This window comes from Spinacia oleracea, chromosome 4 (assembly GCF_020520425.1).
Source record: "Spinacia oleracea cultivar Varoflay chromosome 4, BTI_SOV_V1, whole genome shotgun sequence".
Classification (NCBI taxonomy): domain Eukaryota; kingdom Viridiplantae; phylum Streptophyta; class Magnoliopsida; order Caryophyllales; family Amaranthaceae; genus Spinacia; species Spinacia oleracea.
This window is the reverse complement of record NC_079490.1, coordinates 185,239,094-185,256,458: the sequence shown is the minus strand read 5'-3', so window position 1 is coordinate 185,256,458 and position 17,365 is coordinate 185,239,094. Positions and strand designations below refer to the sequence as shown.

Sequence of the window (17,365 nt, the reverse complement as noted above, 5' to 3'; positions counted from 1 at the left end):
TCATTTGTCATACAGTCCTACTTTGGGTGAAACCTTTTCTTCATTAACTCGGCTTCACTATGGCCTATTGACCTAATGACCTTTGTTCATGGTGGAATGACGTGACATTCCACATCCTGAAGTCCAAGTTTTAATGTGTCCTTCGTTAGGTGGAGTTTACTTTGTAAGATTTGAGTCATTTGACCATGCTTTCTTCCCTGTCCAGGACATACTCCGTCTTCTCACTCTGTGGTTCAATCATGGGGCAACTGCTGAAGTTCAAATGGCTCTTCAAAGGGGATTTCAACTTGTCAGCATAGACACATGGCTGGTTGTTTTACCTCAAATCATTGCCCGGATACATTCTAATAATCATGCTGTTAGGGAACTCATACAATCACTTTTGGTGCGGATTGGGCAAAACCACCCTCAGGTTTACCTTCAATACTTCATATTAATGACTGCTAATACTACAATAACAACAAATTAATGGAAGAAATGTATTACCCTAGATATTAAGTACGTGAAGTGGCTGATAATGAAATAAAACTTTCCTATACGAAGGACTAGTATAATAATCAAAAGAGAGAAATGCATGAAATATATTTTCAAATCTGATAGGGTTCTTGGTGTTATTGTGTGAAGGATTGAGTTTTGACTCTTTCGTTGTAGCTAGATATTGGTATTTTGTGATACTGTTCTAAAATATATTTATGAGTCATTTGGGCCTACCTTATTTCCCCAAGTTATTCTATCTAGAATCTCAATGGATCCTATTACTTATGCTTCTTAGATGCAACACTTTGACTTTTACACTATTGACTATTCATGTGTTAAATTTGACCGCGTCATTTTTCTTACCTATAATAAACAAATATTATTATTATTATTTAATATATTGTCAGATTAGTTTACAACAACAAAGCCTTAGTCCCAAAATGATTTGGGGTCGGCTAACATGAATCGTCATTGTGGTCAGATTAGTTTAATAGATAATTAAATATACGGAATTTCATGAAATACCCCCGAATTTTGCCTTAATTCACCAAATGCCCATCAAGTTTCAATAATTCACCAAATACCCCTCACAAATGGCTTAATACCCCAAATACCCCTCCATGACGTCATCATCCTCATAATCAACTAATTACGATCTAATTACTCACCTAATTCCTAATTAACCCCCTAATTCCTAATTACCACCCATTAACCCACCCACTTCTTTTTCTTTTCTCACTCCCCTTCCTTCTCCCATTAACCGACCACCCACCTCAAGGATTTCCATGGCTGCCCTCCTTCTTCACTTTCTCTCCTACTCCATTACCACCACCTTCCTTCTTCCCCGACCTTCCCAGATCTTTCTCTCTCCCCCCCTTCCTTCTTCCATTTACGGCTAATTTACACCCATCGATTGCAATCCCAACATACAACAAATCGGGTGAAGAATAATAATACCCAAAATCGAGCATTGAAGAATTTGGTGAAGAACGTGGCTAAGTATGATGAAAATGAAAGGGGGTTTGTGCGAAAACAGGTGTTTTTTGTTGAGGAAATTGAGTTTGGGATTTATGGAGGAAAGAGAACCCAACTTCGTTCTTGTGGGTTGTTCTCTTCAATTCTTCCAGCGTCGATTTCGGCTGTTTTTTGTGGTTCTGGGTTTGACGACGACGGCGATTGTTCTCTTTGATTCTTCCGGCGTCGATTCTAGTTTGGTGTTGTCGGAGGAGGCTGGTGGTGTTGGTGTTGTCGGGGGAGGAGATCAGGTGATGATGATGAGTGGCGGCGGTGGTGGTAATGTAGGGAGGGAGGGCATGAGGAAGGAGGAAAAGGCGAGGGGCGACAAATGGTAAATGGGGGCGAGGTGGTGGCGGCGGTGATGGGGTCAAGGAGGGAGAAAACGGGGGCGATGTGGTGGCGGAAGAAGGGAGAGGAAGAAGGGATGGTGGCGGAAGAAGTGAGTGGAAGAAGATGGGTTAATTAGGAAAAAATGGGTTAATTAGGAAAAATAGGTAAATTAGTGTGTTAATTAGATGATAATTGAGTTAATTGAGGATGATGACGTCATGGAGGGGTATTTGGGGTATTAAGTCATTTGTGAGGGGTATTTGGTGAATTATTGGAACTTGATGGGCATTTGGTGAATTAAGGCAAAACTCGGGGGTATTTCATGAAATATCCGTTAAATATATTAATCGTCAAATTTGTGCTTTGGCAACCGTGAAAGTGAAAGTACGGAGGAAGTAGTTTAAAATAATCTGTTTACACTAAATGTATGAACAACTGAGGGTTTCATAGACTATCAAGTCTTAGCAAAAATGTTACTAGTGAAAATGGTTTTCTTGCTGGGCCATGCTGGCGAAGATTTATACTCCATCTTCTAATTATCATCAATTTCTTCTCCTTGTACATGTTAGTTTCCTATCTGTTGTGCAGTTGTTGAAATTTATAATTTTCACAGGCTCTTATGTATCCTCTTCTCGTGGCATGCAAATCAATTAGTGATCTGCGCAGAGCTGCAGCTCAAAAGGTTGTTGACAAAGTACGGCAGCACAGCAGTGCACTTGTTGATGAGGTAAATAAGAAATTGTATTATGTTTTATTTTTCTGTTGGTATCTTTATTCTATAATTTAACTCGATATTATTTCAATCCTATGTGTACAGGCTCAGCTAGTGTCAAAGGAGCTTATTAGGGTGGCAATATTATGGCATGAAATGTGGCATGAAGGTTTGGAAGAAGCTAGTCGTCTTTATTTTGGAGAACACAATATCGAGGGAATGTTAAAGGTCCTTGAACCGTTACATGAAATGCTAGAGGAAGGTGCCATGAGGAGTAACACCACCATTAACGAGATGACCTTCATTCAGGTGGTTTTTTGGCCATCACTTGCGTCAATATAATCTCTAGTTCAAGCAAATACTTCTGAATTAAAATCTAACATTGTCTTCAAGTCCGAGAAATTCCTAAATTAAGAAACTTTTGTGCAATGGATATCTTTCTATATAAGTAAGCTAATTCAATGCTTCTGCTTGAACTCCAGACATACCGCCAGGACTTGCTCCAAGCCTATGAATGCTGTATGAGATACAAGAGAACTGGGAAAGATGCAGAACTTACTCAGGTATACTGGAGAGAGAACCCTTGCTTTTTAGTTCAGAAAGTCGACATTATTTTCTGCCAGCTACAGAAATGGTGATGACTAGGATTGTTCTTGAACATGTTACAGTGCACAACTCTTTACTGCCTACTATTTGCACACACTCTTTTGATTTAGGAAGATGTAGGCGTCTCAGAATTTGCTAATTAGTTAGTGTATCTGAAATCAGTTCTTGCGGTTTGAATTTCGGATCACCACCAATCCAAAGATCAGGAGAGGTTTCAGCAAACTTTATACTTAATCAACCATATAACTTGTTTCTAAAGAAGAAATAGGGGTACCAGGTCAAGAATTTCATTATAACTAGAAACAACATAATTCATTCTTTACACATGGGCTATTAAATGGAAGTAAGCATGCTATTACTTAACAATTCGACAGTGAATAATAAAGATAAAAGGTAGTTTTCTCTCCTTATTCTAAGAGGATAAGCAATTTCTATACCAGTACCCTATTCATACTCTGGAACATACCACGTTCCAAGCATTAATGACTAGGACATAAATGGATCAAATCTTCTTGGTGAGCTTTTGGGATCAGGTCATTTGAGGATCTTATCCAGCATGCTTTGCATGAGCGGGTCCGACATAGCTGAGCCAAGCCTTGAGCTGATAATGCTTGGCTTGGATTAAATTTTCTCAGTTCGATTTACTTTGAATATTACTTCATTGACGCTTGGATATTTTTCCTTCTTTGAGTACGGAAAAAACTGGGGCTCTTATGAGTTACTCCCTCCGTTTCTATTAATTGCAACACTATCTTTTTAATCTGTTTCGTATTAATTGCAACACGTCCTTATTTGGAAATGACTCACTATTACTATTACTACTTTACTAGTACTAACTCTGCTTTATACGGAGTAATAAACTTCCGCCCTTCCTTTTCTTACTATATAAAATTGTCCACCAACTCCACTTTATAATAAAAAAAGTTCAACTATCCCATTTCAGTTTTCCTTCAATTTAAATTCTCCTGCTAACTACACTTTATTACGAAGTATTATAAAATCCCACTTCATGGCCCCCACCCTGCATTTTCTAGTTTTTTGTGCACAAGCTAGTGTTTCGATTAATACGAAAGGGAGGGATTAGTTTCATATTTTGGTTTGAGCAGGCGCATATATATTCCCTAAAACATGTGTGTTCACCAACATTATTATCCAATGTTAATTGCATGCAGTAAATCCTATAGTACAATTTTACTAACAGATGAGACCCAGATGACTAGATAATTACTAGGGTCAACCCCACCCCACCCATTCCTTCTTCCATCCCCCTCTTCTTTACCCTTCTTGTGGGTGATAGATTGTTTACTTATCCCAATGCCACATTTGTTGTTCCACTGCATAGTTGTGTCACAAGACAACCGATGTTTCCCAGCTTGATATCTTGGAAGTTTGTTTTTATTTTTCTTTTACAAAGTTGTTGAATTATTCTTCCCTTTAAATTTTAAGACGTTTCAATAATCATTTTTCGTACTAAATTAGAATCATATGTGTTGAAGCTGGCACATGCGTAATCATCTTACCTAATTGCACTTACTTTGTATCTTATGCTGTCATGCATTCATTTACCCTGGACCATTGTATTGGACTTTTGAGAGTTATAATAGCATTTGAACTTTCTAATTTGTTATACATATCTTGGCTGCCTGAGGGTGTTGTATGTTATCTGCCCCTTGTGTATCTAATGCAAGATCTCTTTTTTCCAGGCCTGGGACCTTTATTATCATGTCTTCAGACGGATAGATAGGCAGCTTCAATCACTTACTACCCTCGACTTACAGGCAGGAATCACATTCAGTCAATTACATATTACTACTATGTCATTTAATATAATAAGTGTTAAGAATGCAGTCTTAATTTTCATATTTTACTATGACCAGTCGGTTTCGCCAGAGTTGCTGAGTTGCCGTGATTTGGAACTTGCAGTGCCTGGAACATATCGTGCTGGTGAGTGTAATTGTATGGTTGGTAGAACTAAATTAGGGTATCTCAACTATTAACATAATGTTTGCGCCGGCTTCTACATTCTAGATGCAGCAGTTGTGACTATTGTGTCATTTGCACCTCAACTTACGGTAATGACCTCTAAACAACGGCCACGTAAGTTGACAATTCTTGGTAGTGATGGAGAGGACTATGCTTTCTTGCTCAAGGGGCATGAAGACCTACGTCAAGATGAACGTGTCATGCAGGTGAGTCCTAATTATTTATGTTCTGTGTACAATGTATGCTTTATTCAAGATAAAGCCTCCTCTGCTGGCAGTTTATAACGTAGTTTTATCTTTTGCAGCTTTTTGGTTTAGTAAATACTCTTCTTGAGAATTCTCGAAAAACCTCTGAAAAAGATCTTTCCATCCAACGATATTCTGTCATTCCTTTGTCTCCGAATAGTGGGCTAATTGGATGGGTGCCTAATTGTGATACTTTACATCACCTCATAAGAGAGTACAGGGATGCCCGAAAGGTTAGTTGAAGCTGACTGAAAGTTTCTTTTACCAATTACCATCGTTAGCCCATTCTCTGATCTCCAAAACTTAATAGTCCTCATCTCTCTGGGGGAAAAAAATCTTAATGGTTTTCAGATCACCTTAAATCAAGAACACAGGTTGATGCTTAGCTTTTCGCCAGACTATGACCATTTGCCGCTCATATCCAAAGTAGAAATTTTTGAGTATGCTCTACAAAATACCGAAGGAAATGATTTAGCAAAGGTGTGCCATTGTCCTGTAATCTATCAACAGCTCATTTCACTTATTTTTCCTCTTATTTGACTATTTAATCTTGAGGAGTTGAATATTTTACTGGACAGGTACTTTGGTTGAAAAGTCGCACATCAGAAGTCTGGCTGTACAGGCGAACTAACTATACAAGAAGTTTGGCAGTGATGAGCATGGTATGCATTGCTTTCCGGTCCTTTAGCTATACAAGCTTATTAAGCATTTAGAGCCTAATGTTTTAGTTTTATCGACTGTTCAAGATAAAGCCTCAACGATCAATGCGTAGATTGTATTGCTCTTCCGGTTCTTGACTATGCCTATCTAGCCTTTTTATCAAAAGCTGGAATGTTATATATGCTGGACTTTACACCTAAGTCCTAATTGTGAACAGGCATCACTTCTAAATGCATCAAAAACTGCTTGACACCATCCTTGGCTGTGATGGTGTCATCATGAATTCCTACTGACAACACTTCTTCCCATGCACAAGCTGGAGATTCCTCTTGATTGATCCATTATTTTTTTTGCAAAGACTAGGTAAATTTGAAAGATGAAGTCATAAAACCGTGGGTGGGTAAAAAACAGCTATTGGAGTTTGTTATACTAGGGCTGTAGGTATCAACAGTTACGAAAAAAATAAAAAAGGGTTAAAACACTGTAAATTATTAATGTGTGATGAATTAGCTAAACAATGAAAAGAAAAAAGAAAGATGAGTACATGTTTTGTACATCTGTTGCCGAAAACTCTCAATAATTACCGACGCAACCATTGTAGACATTGGCAGATCCTCTGGACCCCATTATTAAAAATAATTAGATTAAACACTTCAGCCCGTTTGAGTGTTTTTTTTTTAATAAAGAAAGCCCATGTTTTGGAAGAGGGGAGAGAAATTGAGAGTGCAGGGGAAGGAGAGAGAAGGAAGTTGGTGGAGAGGGAAGAGAAAATTTTAATTTTTAATTAAATAAAATAAGTATAAAAATAATCTAGACCAATTACACCGCGACACTTGCCATGCTTCACCTGTGTCAAGGACCATTATTGGAAGATACGACCTAAAGTTAGGATTATTTGAAAAAATGGAAAAATTAATAAATAGTAATCCCAACTATTGACGATCTTCTCATTTTAACCCCAACTACCGTTTAACTCGGAATAATCCTATCTATCAGCATACACTTCGCAAAACAGTCTCCCATTACATGTAACCTTTTAAACCAGCAAATTTTCCCTTAATGTAATTTAGAGGCTCTCCACACTCTCTCCTCCATACCAGATCAACGCCACAACTCTATCTCTCTGCTTCTCTCCTTCCTCTCCCATCTTCTGCCACCACATCACCCACCTTCACATCCACCTATGACACCTTCAATCCTCATGTTCTCTCCTCCATTCTCACCAATCAAAGAAAATTGCATAACGGAATCCATCACCATGAAAAAGAAAACGCAACTTGGAGCAACACTACAGTACTACACTATAAAATTGTCACCTCTCAACCAAAAAAAAAAATGTATTCATGAACTATCAATAATTTTTGAAATTAATTTTCGTGCTTTAATTTAATTATGTCGATGGAGGATTGTTGATATATCATAAGCTTGATTTTTCAGCTTCACTTTCAACTAGAAAATTTGTAGTCTCTACTTAACTGCGTCGATTTTGGACTGGAATTCTGGGGTTTGATATTTTACTTTTCTTTGACCCCCTGTCACGTGAGCTAGAAATGAAAGTAGTTTGAATTGTGTAATTGATGAAAGAATTTGTTGGTTTCTCTGGGAATTTGTTGAATTGGGGTTTCTGAAATGGGTAGAGTTTTTGAAATTTAAATTGGGGTTTGAGTAGATTGAAAAGGGGTTTTAATGGAATTGAGAATTTGAGCTTAGTTCTGTGAAGTTGGAGCATAATAATGGGGAAAGTGGGGAATTTAAGGGGTAGAACAATGGAGAAATATCAAGTTTGGTGATAAGGATAAGGAAGAAGAAGAATAGTGTTGAGGTTGAGGTATGGCAGATTGGCAATGTAGGAGATGCGGCCCACATTAAATGAAATTACCTGGTGTAACAGGTAACTAAATGGAGGAGACTGTTTTAGTACCACTGTCCACATATTTAGGATTATTCTAGGTTAAACTATAGTTGAGATTAAAATGAGAAGACCGGGTATAGTTGGGATTATTAACATTAATTTGATAGGTGGATTATTAGCGAACCGCGCAATGGTTGGATTATTTAGAATCAAATTTTCCTATTTTAATACTTCAATGAAAATTCATGGTATACTTTTTAAAAGTTTGATCGCAAAATTTGCAATGTGACAGTCTTTTAAGGGACGGAGGGAGTATTAATTACAGAATAGCATTTATGAATGTATTGTTATTTGGATTTTGGATTATGTGTGCGACTTCTACATTTTTTTTTCAAGTAACATTGTTACACGAATCTTTAATTTTGTCACCCGTTTTAATATTTCTGGATCACTCGCCCCTGATGTAGACGTAACCTACAAGGTCTAGTTCTTTCTTTGACCCTGTTACTTAATGGCAGACCATGTCTGATTATCTCAACCAAATCAGTCGGTAAAATAAAGCAAACTGAGACAGCTGTGGCTGTGTGGCGCATCAAAGTTGCCGTTTGAGCCTGCAATCCTTTTTAAATCACTTCTCTGGATAGTAATAGTGATTTTCTTTTGCTTTGAAACTCAGCATGTATTTTTCATCGGACCCCATCTCCTATGTGGGCAAGGCTAATACTTTTGCATTGAATGTCTGTCAGGTCGGGTACCTTCTTGGCTTGGGTGATCGACACCCAAGTAATCTTATGCTACATCGTTACAGGTATTGATGTAATGTATTTGATGTGCCTTATTGAAGCTAATATTATATTTGACTTACTTTTGTTACCTGTTCTGCTTTTCAGTGGGAAAATATTGCATATTGATTTTGGGGACTGCTTTGAAGCATCCATGAACAGAGAGAAATTCCCTGAAAAGGTCAACATGCTTTCTCTTCTTCCGGGGTATTGTGGTTTCTGGTTAGAGAGTTGCATGTAATTAACCTTATAATTGCAGGTGCCTTTTCGCTTGACTAGAATGCTTGTAAAAGCCATGGAAGTCAGTGGAATAGAGGGTACCTTCCGCACAACATGTGAAAATGTGATGCAAGTTCTGCGAACAAACAAGGACAGTGTCATGGCTATGATGGAGGTAAAAATACCAGTGTTCTTTACTTAACGTTTCCAGCTTGTCAATATACGAATGTTGGGATTGCTTCAGAGATGTCTTGGTAATTCTTGGTGAACCATGATTTGGATTGTCACTGGAAGTTTTCTTTTCACCACGTGGTGTTAGGACTTAGGAGCTCTCTTGAGTTAGCTAGTTCAAAATTTTCTTTGCTGCCTTGAGTGGGTTCTCAACTGGCATGAAATAATAAAATATGATGGCTCTCTAACCCACTGTTCACCTTTTTGGTGTAGGCTTTTGTACATGATCCTCTTATTAATTGGCGTCTTTTCAACTTTAACGAAGTTCCACAAATCTCTACCCTTGCAAGTGCTCATATCCCTGCTGTCATTAATGGTGAAGAACCTTCTGCGAGTAATAATCTTTCACATCCCCAGCGTGGTGTTCGAGAAAGAGAACTACTTCAGGTTTGAGAAATCCCACAAAGGACTTGTGTAGGTGTAACATTCTGATGTTGATCTAATCTTTTCTGTTTTACTGCCCTTAGGCTGTTAATCAACTCGGAGATGCTAATGAGGTTCTGAATGAGCGCGCTGTGATGGTTATGGCTCGGATGAGTAATAAGCTTACTGGGCGTGACTTTTCTACAGTGTCTACTTCTGCTGTTGCAGTCCAATGTGCAGCAGACAGTAGTAACGCAGCATCAGGAGATGCTCGTGAAGTTGAACATGGCTTATCTGTCAAAGTACAGGTTCAAAAGTTAATAGCTCAGGCCACTTCATATGAGAATTTATGTCAAAATTACGTCGGGTATGAATCCTGATCCTCCCCCCCCCCCCCCCCCCCCCCTTCTCTCCTCCAAACACCTAATTACACGCTGACACCACTAATGAGCATGACTGGACAAATGTATGGTTGTTTTCACCGACTCCTTAACTTGGTTACTTTTGTACAAAGATTTGATAGTCAATAATTTTGTTAATTAGGTATAACAGGTGCTTTGAGACTTTTCTTTTCGTTTGGATGTGTGAGTGGACCAGGTGCTTTTTAGTTGGCTGTATTTCTCTAAAGAGGCCAGTTCAGCTAGTTCTTATTTAAGCTTAGGCACCTTTGCAAAGATTTTCTCAAATAATATACTTCATATGTAAATAAGTACAGCAAGCTATTTTCGTTGTGTAACAACTTTGCAATCTTCAATGTGATAGATTATGGTATACATATGAAAACCATTAGGAAAGTATAATTACTTGAAATGAGCTCATTAGAACCTAATAAGATCTCTGGCTCTTAATATTTGTCTACATTTGACCCATCAAAATTTTGTTTCCTCATTTTGCACTCCTTCCCTTTCCTATTTCCATCTTAAAATGTGAACTCATTATGCCAACCTATGAATGCATGAATCTTGTTTCCATCTCTGTTTGCAATTTACATGTAACTAGTGAAACATTGATTTCAAGCATTTGGTGTTTTATTTGATCTCATTCTTCCGCTAACATGCACGTTCATCTTTTCAGGTGGTGCCCATTTTGGTGAGCAACAATCGGTTGTATGTTGTTTATGATGTACATATGTTTATTCTTCTCTTTTTCTTCCCTCATTTTTGTATCAATGCAATAGGGATCCGTGTAGATGATCTGACGGTGTACATATATGATTCTTGTTGTTGTATTATTATTTGTACAGAAATTTCATAATGCAATGAAGGAGCATAATATATATATATATATATATATATATATATATATATAGGCTCTTGTGGAAGAAAATTTGTAAGTGAAACTTTTAGACCAAATTCTGTAACTTATTGTTGTCCTGTTGATATTTAGCAACTATCGTAACCAAAAATGGTCTATGGCGATAGGCCCTCCACTACATCTAGTCCTCTTTAAGTGGAGGAAGTATTTTCTCATCTTATTTATGTTTTTACAAAAACATATCAGAGCAAAATAAGTTCGAATATGATATTTATAAGTTCAAAAATGATAATCATAAGTTCGATTATGACTATAGGTCAATGTCATGGGCTAAATAAGGTCTTGTTCTGTTCACCTTATTTCTACTTATTTCAGGAAAAATAAGTTCAGATAAGATAAGTTCAGGAAAAATAAGGGTTGGCCAAGTACAATTTATAACTAAAATAAGTTTTTATAAGTTCTAATAAGTTAAGATCAGTTCAGATAAATTCAATTAAGTTCAGATAAGATAAGTTCAGGAAAAATAAGTGGAAATCAGGTGAATAGAACGCAATCTAAATATATACTGTTGTCTCTTGTCCAAAATACAAGTCGTTTTGCTATTTTTATTGCAGTTGTGAGTATATTAGGGAAAAAAACGAAGAGAGTAGTTAATTTTATGGTGATAACATTCGTTACATTACCAAACCCAAGGAATATGGACAATAGCCCTTTTTAGAGGTCCACACAGTTTGGGCCCACTAGTTTCAGTGATGGGTGATATTAGTGAACTGAGCTCGGCGAGGTGGCATGTTATGATGTGTGAGCAAACATATCACAGCGCATTTTTGATAAAAGTATGTACCATTTCTTTAAAAAGGAGTACCATTTTATTTTGAAAAGAGTACCATTTCATTAAACAGAGTACCATTTCGATAAAAACATGTACCATTTGTTAAAAAGAGTACCATTTCATTAAAAACAGAGTACCATTTCGATTAAAACATGTACATTTTATTGAATTTTTTGCTGTTATGTTTTTACAAAAACGTACTTCCTCCGTTCCACAATAAATGCATCGTTTCTCATTTGCGCACTATTCATCAATCAACTTTGACAATTATTTTTTCACTGTTGTGTAAGAAAAAACATATTCCCTCCGTCCCTTAATACTCGACCCGTTTTGACTTTTTGCACTATTCACATAATTCACTTTGATTCTATTTTATTTCTAGTATATGAAAACAAATGTTAGTATATAATATATTTTTGGATTCATCTTAATACATATTTTCAAAATATTAATATTTTCATAAGTTTTTATAATATGTAGTTAAAGAAATTGGTGGTCAAAGTTATGCATTGGCAAGCGTGTCCGGTCAAAACAGGTCGAGTATTAAGGGACGGAGGGAGTAGTCAAGTGAGATTTTGTTAAATTCGTATTAATGCAAGGATTACAAATATCAACTTTTTATAATTTTTACTTATACGCATTTAGAGATATTAATGTTCAAAGAAGTGTATTGGCATACGTGCAAATAGAAATGATGCATCCTTTGCGGAACGGAGGAAGTAACAGATTGCGATTTTTACTTCCTCATTAGTGAACTGAGCTCGGCGAGGTGGCATGTTGTGATGTGTGAGCAAACACATCACAGCGCTAAACATGTGCCATTTCCTTAAGAAAGAGTACCATTTCATTGAAAAAAAGAGTACCATTTCGTTAAAAAGAGTATCACTTCATTAACAACAAAATACCATTTTGATTAAAGTATGTATCATTTCATTGAATTTTTTTGATATTATGTTTTTGTAAAAACATAACAGACTGCGAATTTTTCCTTCCTCCTGGTGAACTAGTGGTAAAAATCAGAGAATGGTACAATGATGGACTTGGACGGTAATTGTTAATTTGTTACCGTCTTAAAGACTTGGGGTGGATCGGAGATTAGAGAGGCGGCATTTTGTGATGTGTTTATTATAGGAGCATGGTATACCTTTGTTCTTTTTTTAATACCATTATTCATTTATTATACCATTGTTTTCATTTTTGGTACTATTTAAAATGCAACGTATTTACATGATTGTCATGTTATGTATTTGCTTAGTGTAGAAGGAGAGTTAGAGACAATGGTGTAAGTAAATGGCTGAAAGTCGGTTACTCTTATGTCCCCACTATGTATTTAAGGTCGTCCCTATTTATTTAACACATTTTTATTTTAAATAAAAAAAAAAAACACTATCTTTTGTTATTTCTTTCTTTATTTGAATCTATTTTGGCATTAATATACTTCCTCTGTTCTCTAATAACAATTTGAATCGAGTCCGGATAAATTGATATAGAATTTTCTATCCATGTCCTATGATTTTTAAAATATTATTAACGAAATTCATCCAATTCCATACTACAAGTAGTTTTCCATGGTATTTCAAAAGTTATTAATGAAATTAAAACTACATTTTCTATCATATTTGGGTTATATTAAAAAAAAAAATTACTCTATACAATGTTGCAACTAAAAAAGATCGGATAAAACATCTATATTATTATTAAGAATTTGTTGCATTAGACGATATATAATATGATACGAGTAGTTTTGTGGTTCCACAGTCTTTTTCCTTCTATGGTCCTACACCATGAGAAGGAGTATATAATATCTATGGATTTTCTCCCTCGAGGAACTCCTGCTCTTTCTCTCTCCTCACAATCTTGAATTTCCACCCGATTCTATCATTCTTAATTTTAATTCTGTCAGATCTCTGCAAATAATACCTTCCGATTAAATTGCGGCGATTCTCAGGTGTTGTTCCCCCCTTCTAGTTAACGCTTTAATTTATTCATTAATTAGAAGTTGTAATTTTCCTTTTTAGGAATTCCATCAATGGAAACTTTCCTTTTTTGGTGTTGATTCTCAGGAAATTTCGCAATTGCAATTAATTTCGATTTGATTGTAACTGTGTTTTTGTGTTTATTACGAAGTATTTATTTATTTTTGAGCTCATAATTAATCATAGGTTAATGTTAATTGCTCCATAACTTGGGGAATTTTGTTATGGAAGCTGTTTATTCGAGTTTGTTGGTGAAATATTTTCATGTTTTAGTGTTGATTATGAATAAAGTTAACAGAGTGTGAAAGATGAATAGGTCAGTCTGAGGCACAATCAAAGATTCTTATTTATATGACAGAATGTCTGGAATTTCAATGGAATCTATTATCTGTATATGATTTGATGTAATATTGACTTCATCGGTTGAGAATCGTTTTGATTGATAAAAGACATATTGACTTCATTGGTTGAGAATCATTTTGATTGATAAAAGACATATTGACTTCATTGGTTGAGGATCGTTTTAATTGACAGAAACACTTTAGCAATGTACACTTTGGCCACCAATTCGGGGTCGTCTTGTTCTAGTGTTTTAAGTCTAAGCATTAAGAGCATGTTTGGTATAGAGTTTTTAAGTAATGGAAATGGAATCACTTAACTATTTCCATTAGCTAATGTTTGGTACGAGAGGTGTGTTAACACAATCTATTTCCCAAGGTAACAAAATTGTTATCCTCCTCAATCCCCAATTCGTTACAAATGATTCATTTTCCGATGTATACCAAACAACTAATAATGGTAATTGCTAGTATTACTCTTTCCCTCTCTTATTTGTTTTCTTTCCATTTCCTTTCTTAAATTTATACCAAGCATACCCTTAGGATGATATGAGTTGGCTGGAGAACGCGAGTACGCGACTAGGAGACGCATAACTATCTAGGGAAGAATATAAGGGATGGACTCCTTTGTTTTCCCTTTGGATTATCACATTATCTAGTAGCATATGATTCTCGGTGCACCTAATGGCCTCTTTAGTTTCTTTCCATCTCCTTTGTTTTCTAGTGTTTTAAGTCACATTATCGTACTTAAAAGTTAAAACATAAGGGGTGGACTCCTTTGTTTTCCCTTAAAACACTAGAAGAGGACGAATATAAGGGGTGGACTCCTTTGTTTTCCTTGTGGATGATCACATTATTATCTAGTAGCATATGCTTTTTGGTGCACCTAATAATGGCCTCTTTAGTTTCTTTTCATCTCGAGTATACTTCAATTTGTAATTTATTGGATTGTTTTCACCCTTTTCTGTTATTTTCGCGTACAGAGATTGTTTTCCTAACCAAGAAGCTTCTCTTTAGTTATGTCAATTAGTTGGATTAACGCATATGCTTTTTTCTGCATGAAGGACTTGTATATTTATTTGGTTATGAATAGACCTGCTGGACTTAATGGGTGGTATATTCAGCCTAAACAGTTCCAGTGACGGTAACAATCAGAACTATGAGGGTACAACCAGTGGCGCTTGCAAGCGGCAAAGGGTAACGGGCTGCTTTGATCATAACACGAGACTAATACCGTTTCTCCCAAATGAACTATCTCTCCAGATTCTTGCAAGAGTACCTAGAATTTACTATTTACAACTGAAGTTAGTTTCACGGACTTGGAAAGAAGCTTTATCTACTTCAGAAATATATGACCTAAGAAAAGAGTTCAAGACAACCGAAGATTGGCTTTTCATACTTTCTCGGGTTGATGAAAACTTATTATGGTATGCTTTGGACCCAATTTCTCAAAGATGGCAAAAGTTACCCCCAATGCCTCATGACCCAACCCAAGACGAATCTCGTAGAGGCTTAGCGATCCTTCAAATGTGGAACTCTTTGGGATCAAGAGTGAAAATAGCTGAAGCTATAAGAGGATGGCTTGGTGGAGGTGATCCATTAGATAAACTTCCTTTTTGTGGCTGTTCAGTTGCGGCCGTAAATGGTTGTCTCTATGTAGTTGGGGGACTTTCAAGGACCTCGGCTTTGAAGTGTGTTCGACGCTATGATCCAATCCTAAATACCTGGAATGAAGTGACCCCCATGTTAACTGGTAGAGCTTATAGTAAAACAGGAGTCTTAAACAACAAACTCTATGTTGTTGGAGGAGTTAGCAGGTACAGAGGTGGGTTAACTCCTTTACAGTGTGCTGAAGTTTTTGACCCTGAAACAGATCAGTGGTCTGAAATTCCCAGTATGCCATTTGCTAAGGCTCAGATTATGCCAACAGCTTTTTTAGCTGATCTTCTTAAGCCAATAGCAACAGGATTGACAACATACAATGGTAAACTATACGTGCCTCAAAGTTTATATTGCTGGCCTTTCTTTGTTGATGCTGGTGGAGAGATATACGACCCGGAATCAAATTCGTGGACTGAAATGCCTGTTGGAATGGGTGAAGGTTGGCCTGCTAAACAAGCAGGAACCAAATTGAGTGTTGTAGTTGATGATGAATTATACGCTCTGGATTTGTCTGGTTCTTTGGATAATGCTAAGATTAAAGTGTATGATCAAAGAGATGATTCTTGGAAAGTTATTTCTGCAGAAGTTCCTATGACTCATGATCAAACTGATGCAGAATCTCCATACTTATTGGCTGGTTTCCATGGAAAGCTTCATGTGATTATTAAAGATGCAAATTCTGATATTGCAGTTTTGCAAGCTTCAACTGAAAGTTCTGTTGCATCTTCTTCATCAGAAGCTATTTGGAAAGTCATTGCATTAAGGAGAGCTGGGCCTGCTGAGTTGGTTAGCTGTCAAATTCTCAGTATTTGATTCTGAATATTGTTGCAGTTAATATTATTAGGTTTTCACAGCTAGCTTTTGATGGATGAGTTTGATGCATCTTCACTTAGTTCTACTTCTAGATGTCTTTGCCCCAAGGGAAAGGCTGGAAGTATACCATATGAATAATCGCGCTCTTTGAAATTGTGCATGGTTAAAGGAGTACACTTTTTCTTTTTTTTTACTGGTAAGAAGAAATCCTCTGGGCTACCCTCGCACGGGACCCACCCACTACTTTTCCTTCGTCGAGATTTTGGGCAGTTTTGGATTGTGGTACTTCGTATATTCTTATATAGAACTTGTATACCACACAGTATAATACTCCTAGGACAATACCATGTTCAACTCTGTCTACCACTCTTTTTCCAAAAAGTTAATCAGCATTTTATAGGAGTCACCTATATAAATAGCTATGAAGTTATTGTATACAAGTATCTTATTCAAAATCACTTTAACTTCACGGCACAATATAAGCATGATGGAGTATAGTTTCTGTTTGCCTGTTGTTAGTTTAGGTTGAATTTTCCGTTTCTATACAGAGATTATCATTCTAGTACGACATAGTTTTGTTTTTCTTGACACTACTTAACATTTACGAGTAGAAGTAAATGACATTTGAGTTTGTAGGTGGAAAGACCATTTCTCGTGTTTGTTGTAGAGCTGGCAATATCTGACTCAACCAGATAACCCGAGTCATACCCGACCTGAAGTTGTTGAGACATACTTGAACCGAACCTGAATTTAACCCGATTTGACCCGACTAAGCCATTTATCACATTATGTATTAATATCAAGTTTTACATTATTTATGATACTTTTTAACACACCCAAAATTGACCCAAAGCCAAACCCAACCCATCGACCCGAATTGCCTAGCACAACCCTTCCAGCTCTCAGTGCTTAGCTTGTGGGTCATTTTCGGATTGGACCGTGCATCTGTGCTTACACCTTGTCCTGGCCAAGGCACGTTGTCTCACCAGTCACCACTCTCATACTTGGGCCAA

General features: G+C 36.7%; 2 protein-coding genes across 3 annotated transcripts in view; both read left to right on the top strand.

Annotated features, from left to right (window-relative positions):
• Nucleotides 1-10,759, top strand: part of LOC110804466 (serine/threonine-protein kinase TOR) — a 41,253-nt gene extending 30,494 nt beyond the window's left edge. For both annotated transcript variants that reach the window (XM_056843261.1, XM_056843262.1), the window contains exons 42-57: nucleotides 206-412; nucleotides 2,438-2,551; nucleotides 2,642-2,845; nucleotides 3,019-3,099; nucleotides 4,846-4,920; nucleotides 5,020-5,086; nucleotides 5,171-5,331; nucleotides 5,430-5,603; nucleotides 5,722-5,850; nucleotides 5,949-6,032; nucleotides 8,629-8,690; nucleotides 8,773-8,845; nucleotides 8,924-9,058; nucleotides 9,328-9,501; nucleotides 9,582-9,844; nucleotides 10,552-10,759. In XM_056843261.1, the coding sequence (XP_056699239.1) occupies nucleotides 206-412; nucleotides 2,438-2,551; nucleotides 2,642-2,845; nucleotides 3,019-3,099; nucleotides 4,846-4,920; nucleotides 5,020-5,086; nucleotides 5,171-5,331; nucleotides 5,430-5,603; nucleotides 5,722-5,850; nucleotides 5,949-6,032; nucleotides 8,629-8,690; nucleotides 8,773-8,845; nucleotides 8,924-9,058; nucleotides 9,328-9,501; nucleotides 9,582-9,844; nucleotides 10,552-10,570 (2,022 nt within the window). In that variant the 3' untranslated portion in view covers nucleotides 10,571-10,759. The remainder of the gene's footprint in view (nucleotides 1-205; nucleotides 413-2,437; nucleotides 2,552-2,641; nucleotides 2,846-3,018; nucleotides 3,100-4,845; nucleotides 4,921-5,019; nucleotides 5,087-5,170; nucleotides 5,332-5,429; nucleotides 5,604-5,721; nucleotides 5,851-5,948; nucleotides 6,033-8,628; nucleotides 8,691-8,772; nucleotides 8,846-8,923; nucleotides 9,059-9,327; nucleotides 9,502-9,581; nucleotides 9,845-10,551) is intronic.
• Nucleotides 10,760-13,288: 2,529 nt separating this feature from the next.
• On the top strand, nucleotides 13,289-16,545 carry LOC110804670 (F-box/kelch-repeat protein At1g22040). Its single transcript, XM_022010277.2, has 2 exons — nucleotides 13,289-13,511; nucleotides 14,942-16,545. Exon 2 carries the CDS (start codon nucleotides 14,985-14,987, stop codon nucleotides 16,350-16,352), a length of 1,368 nt encoding a protein of 455 aa, XP_021865969.1. The 5' UTR covers nucleotides 13,289-13,511; nucleotides 14,942-14,984; the 3' UTR covers nucleotides 16,353-16,545.
• The last annotated feature ends 820 nt before the right edge of the window (nucleotides 16,546-17,365 follow it).

What these genes read in the sequence shown, in the direction of transcription:
- LOC110804670 (XM_022010277.2), top strand. Translation starts at nt 14,985, where the DNA reads ATGGGTGGTATATTCAGCCTAAACAGTTCCAGTGACGGTAACAATCAG.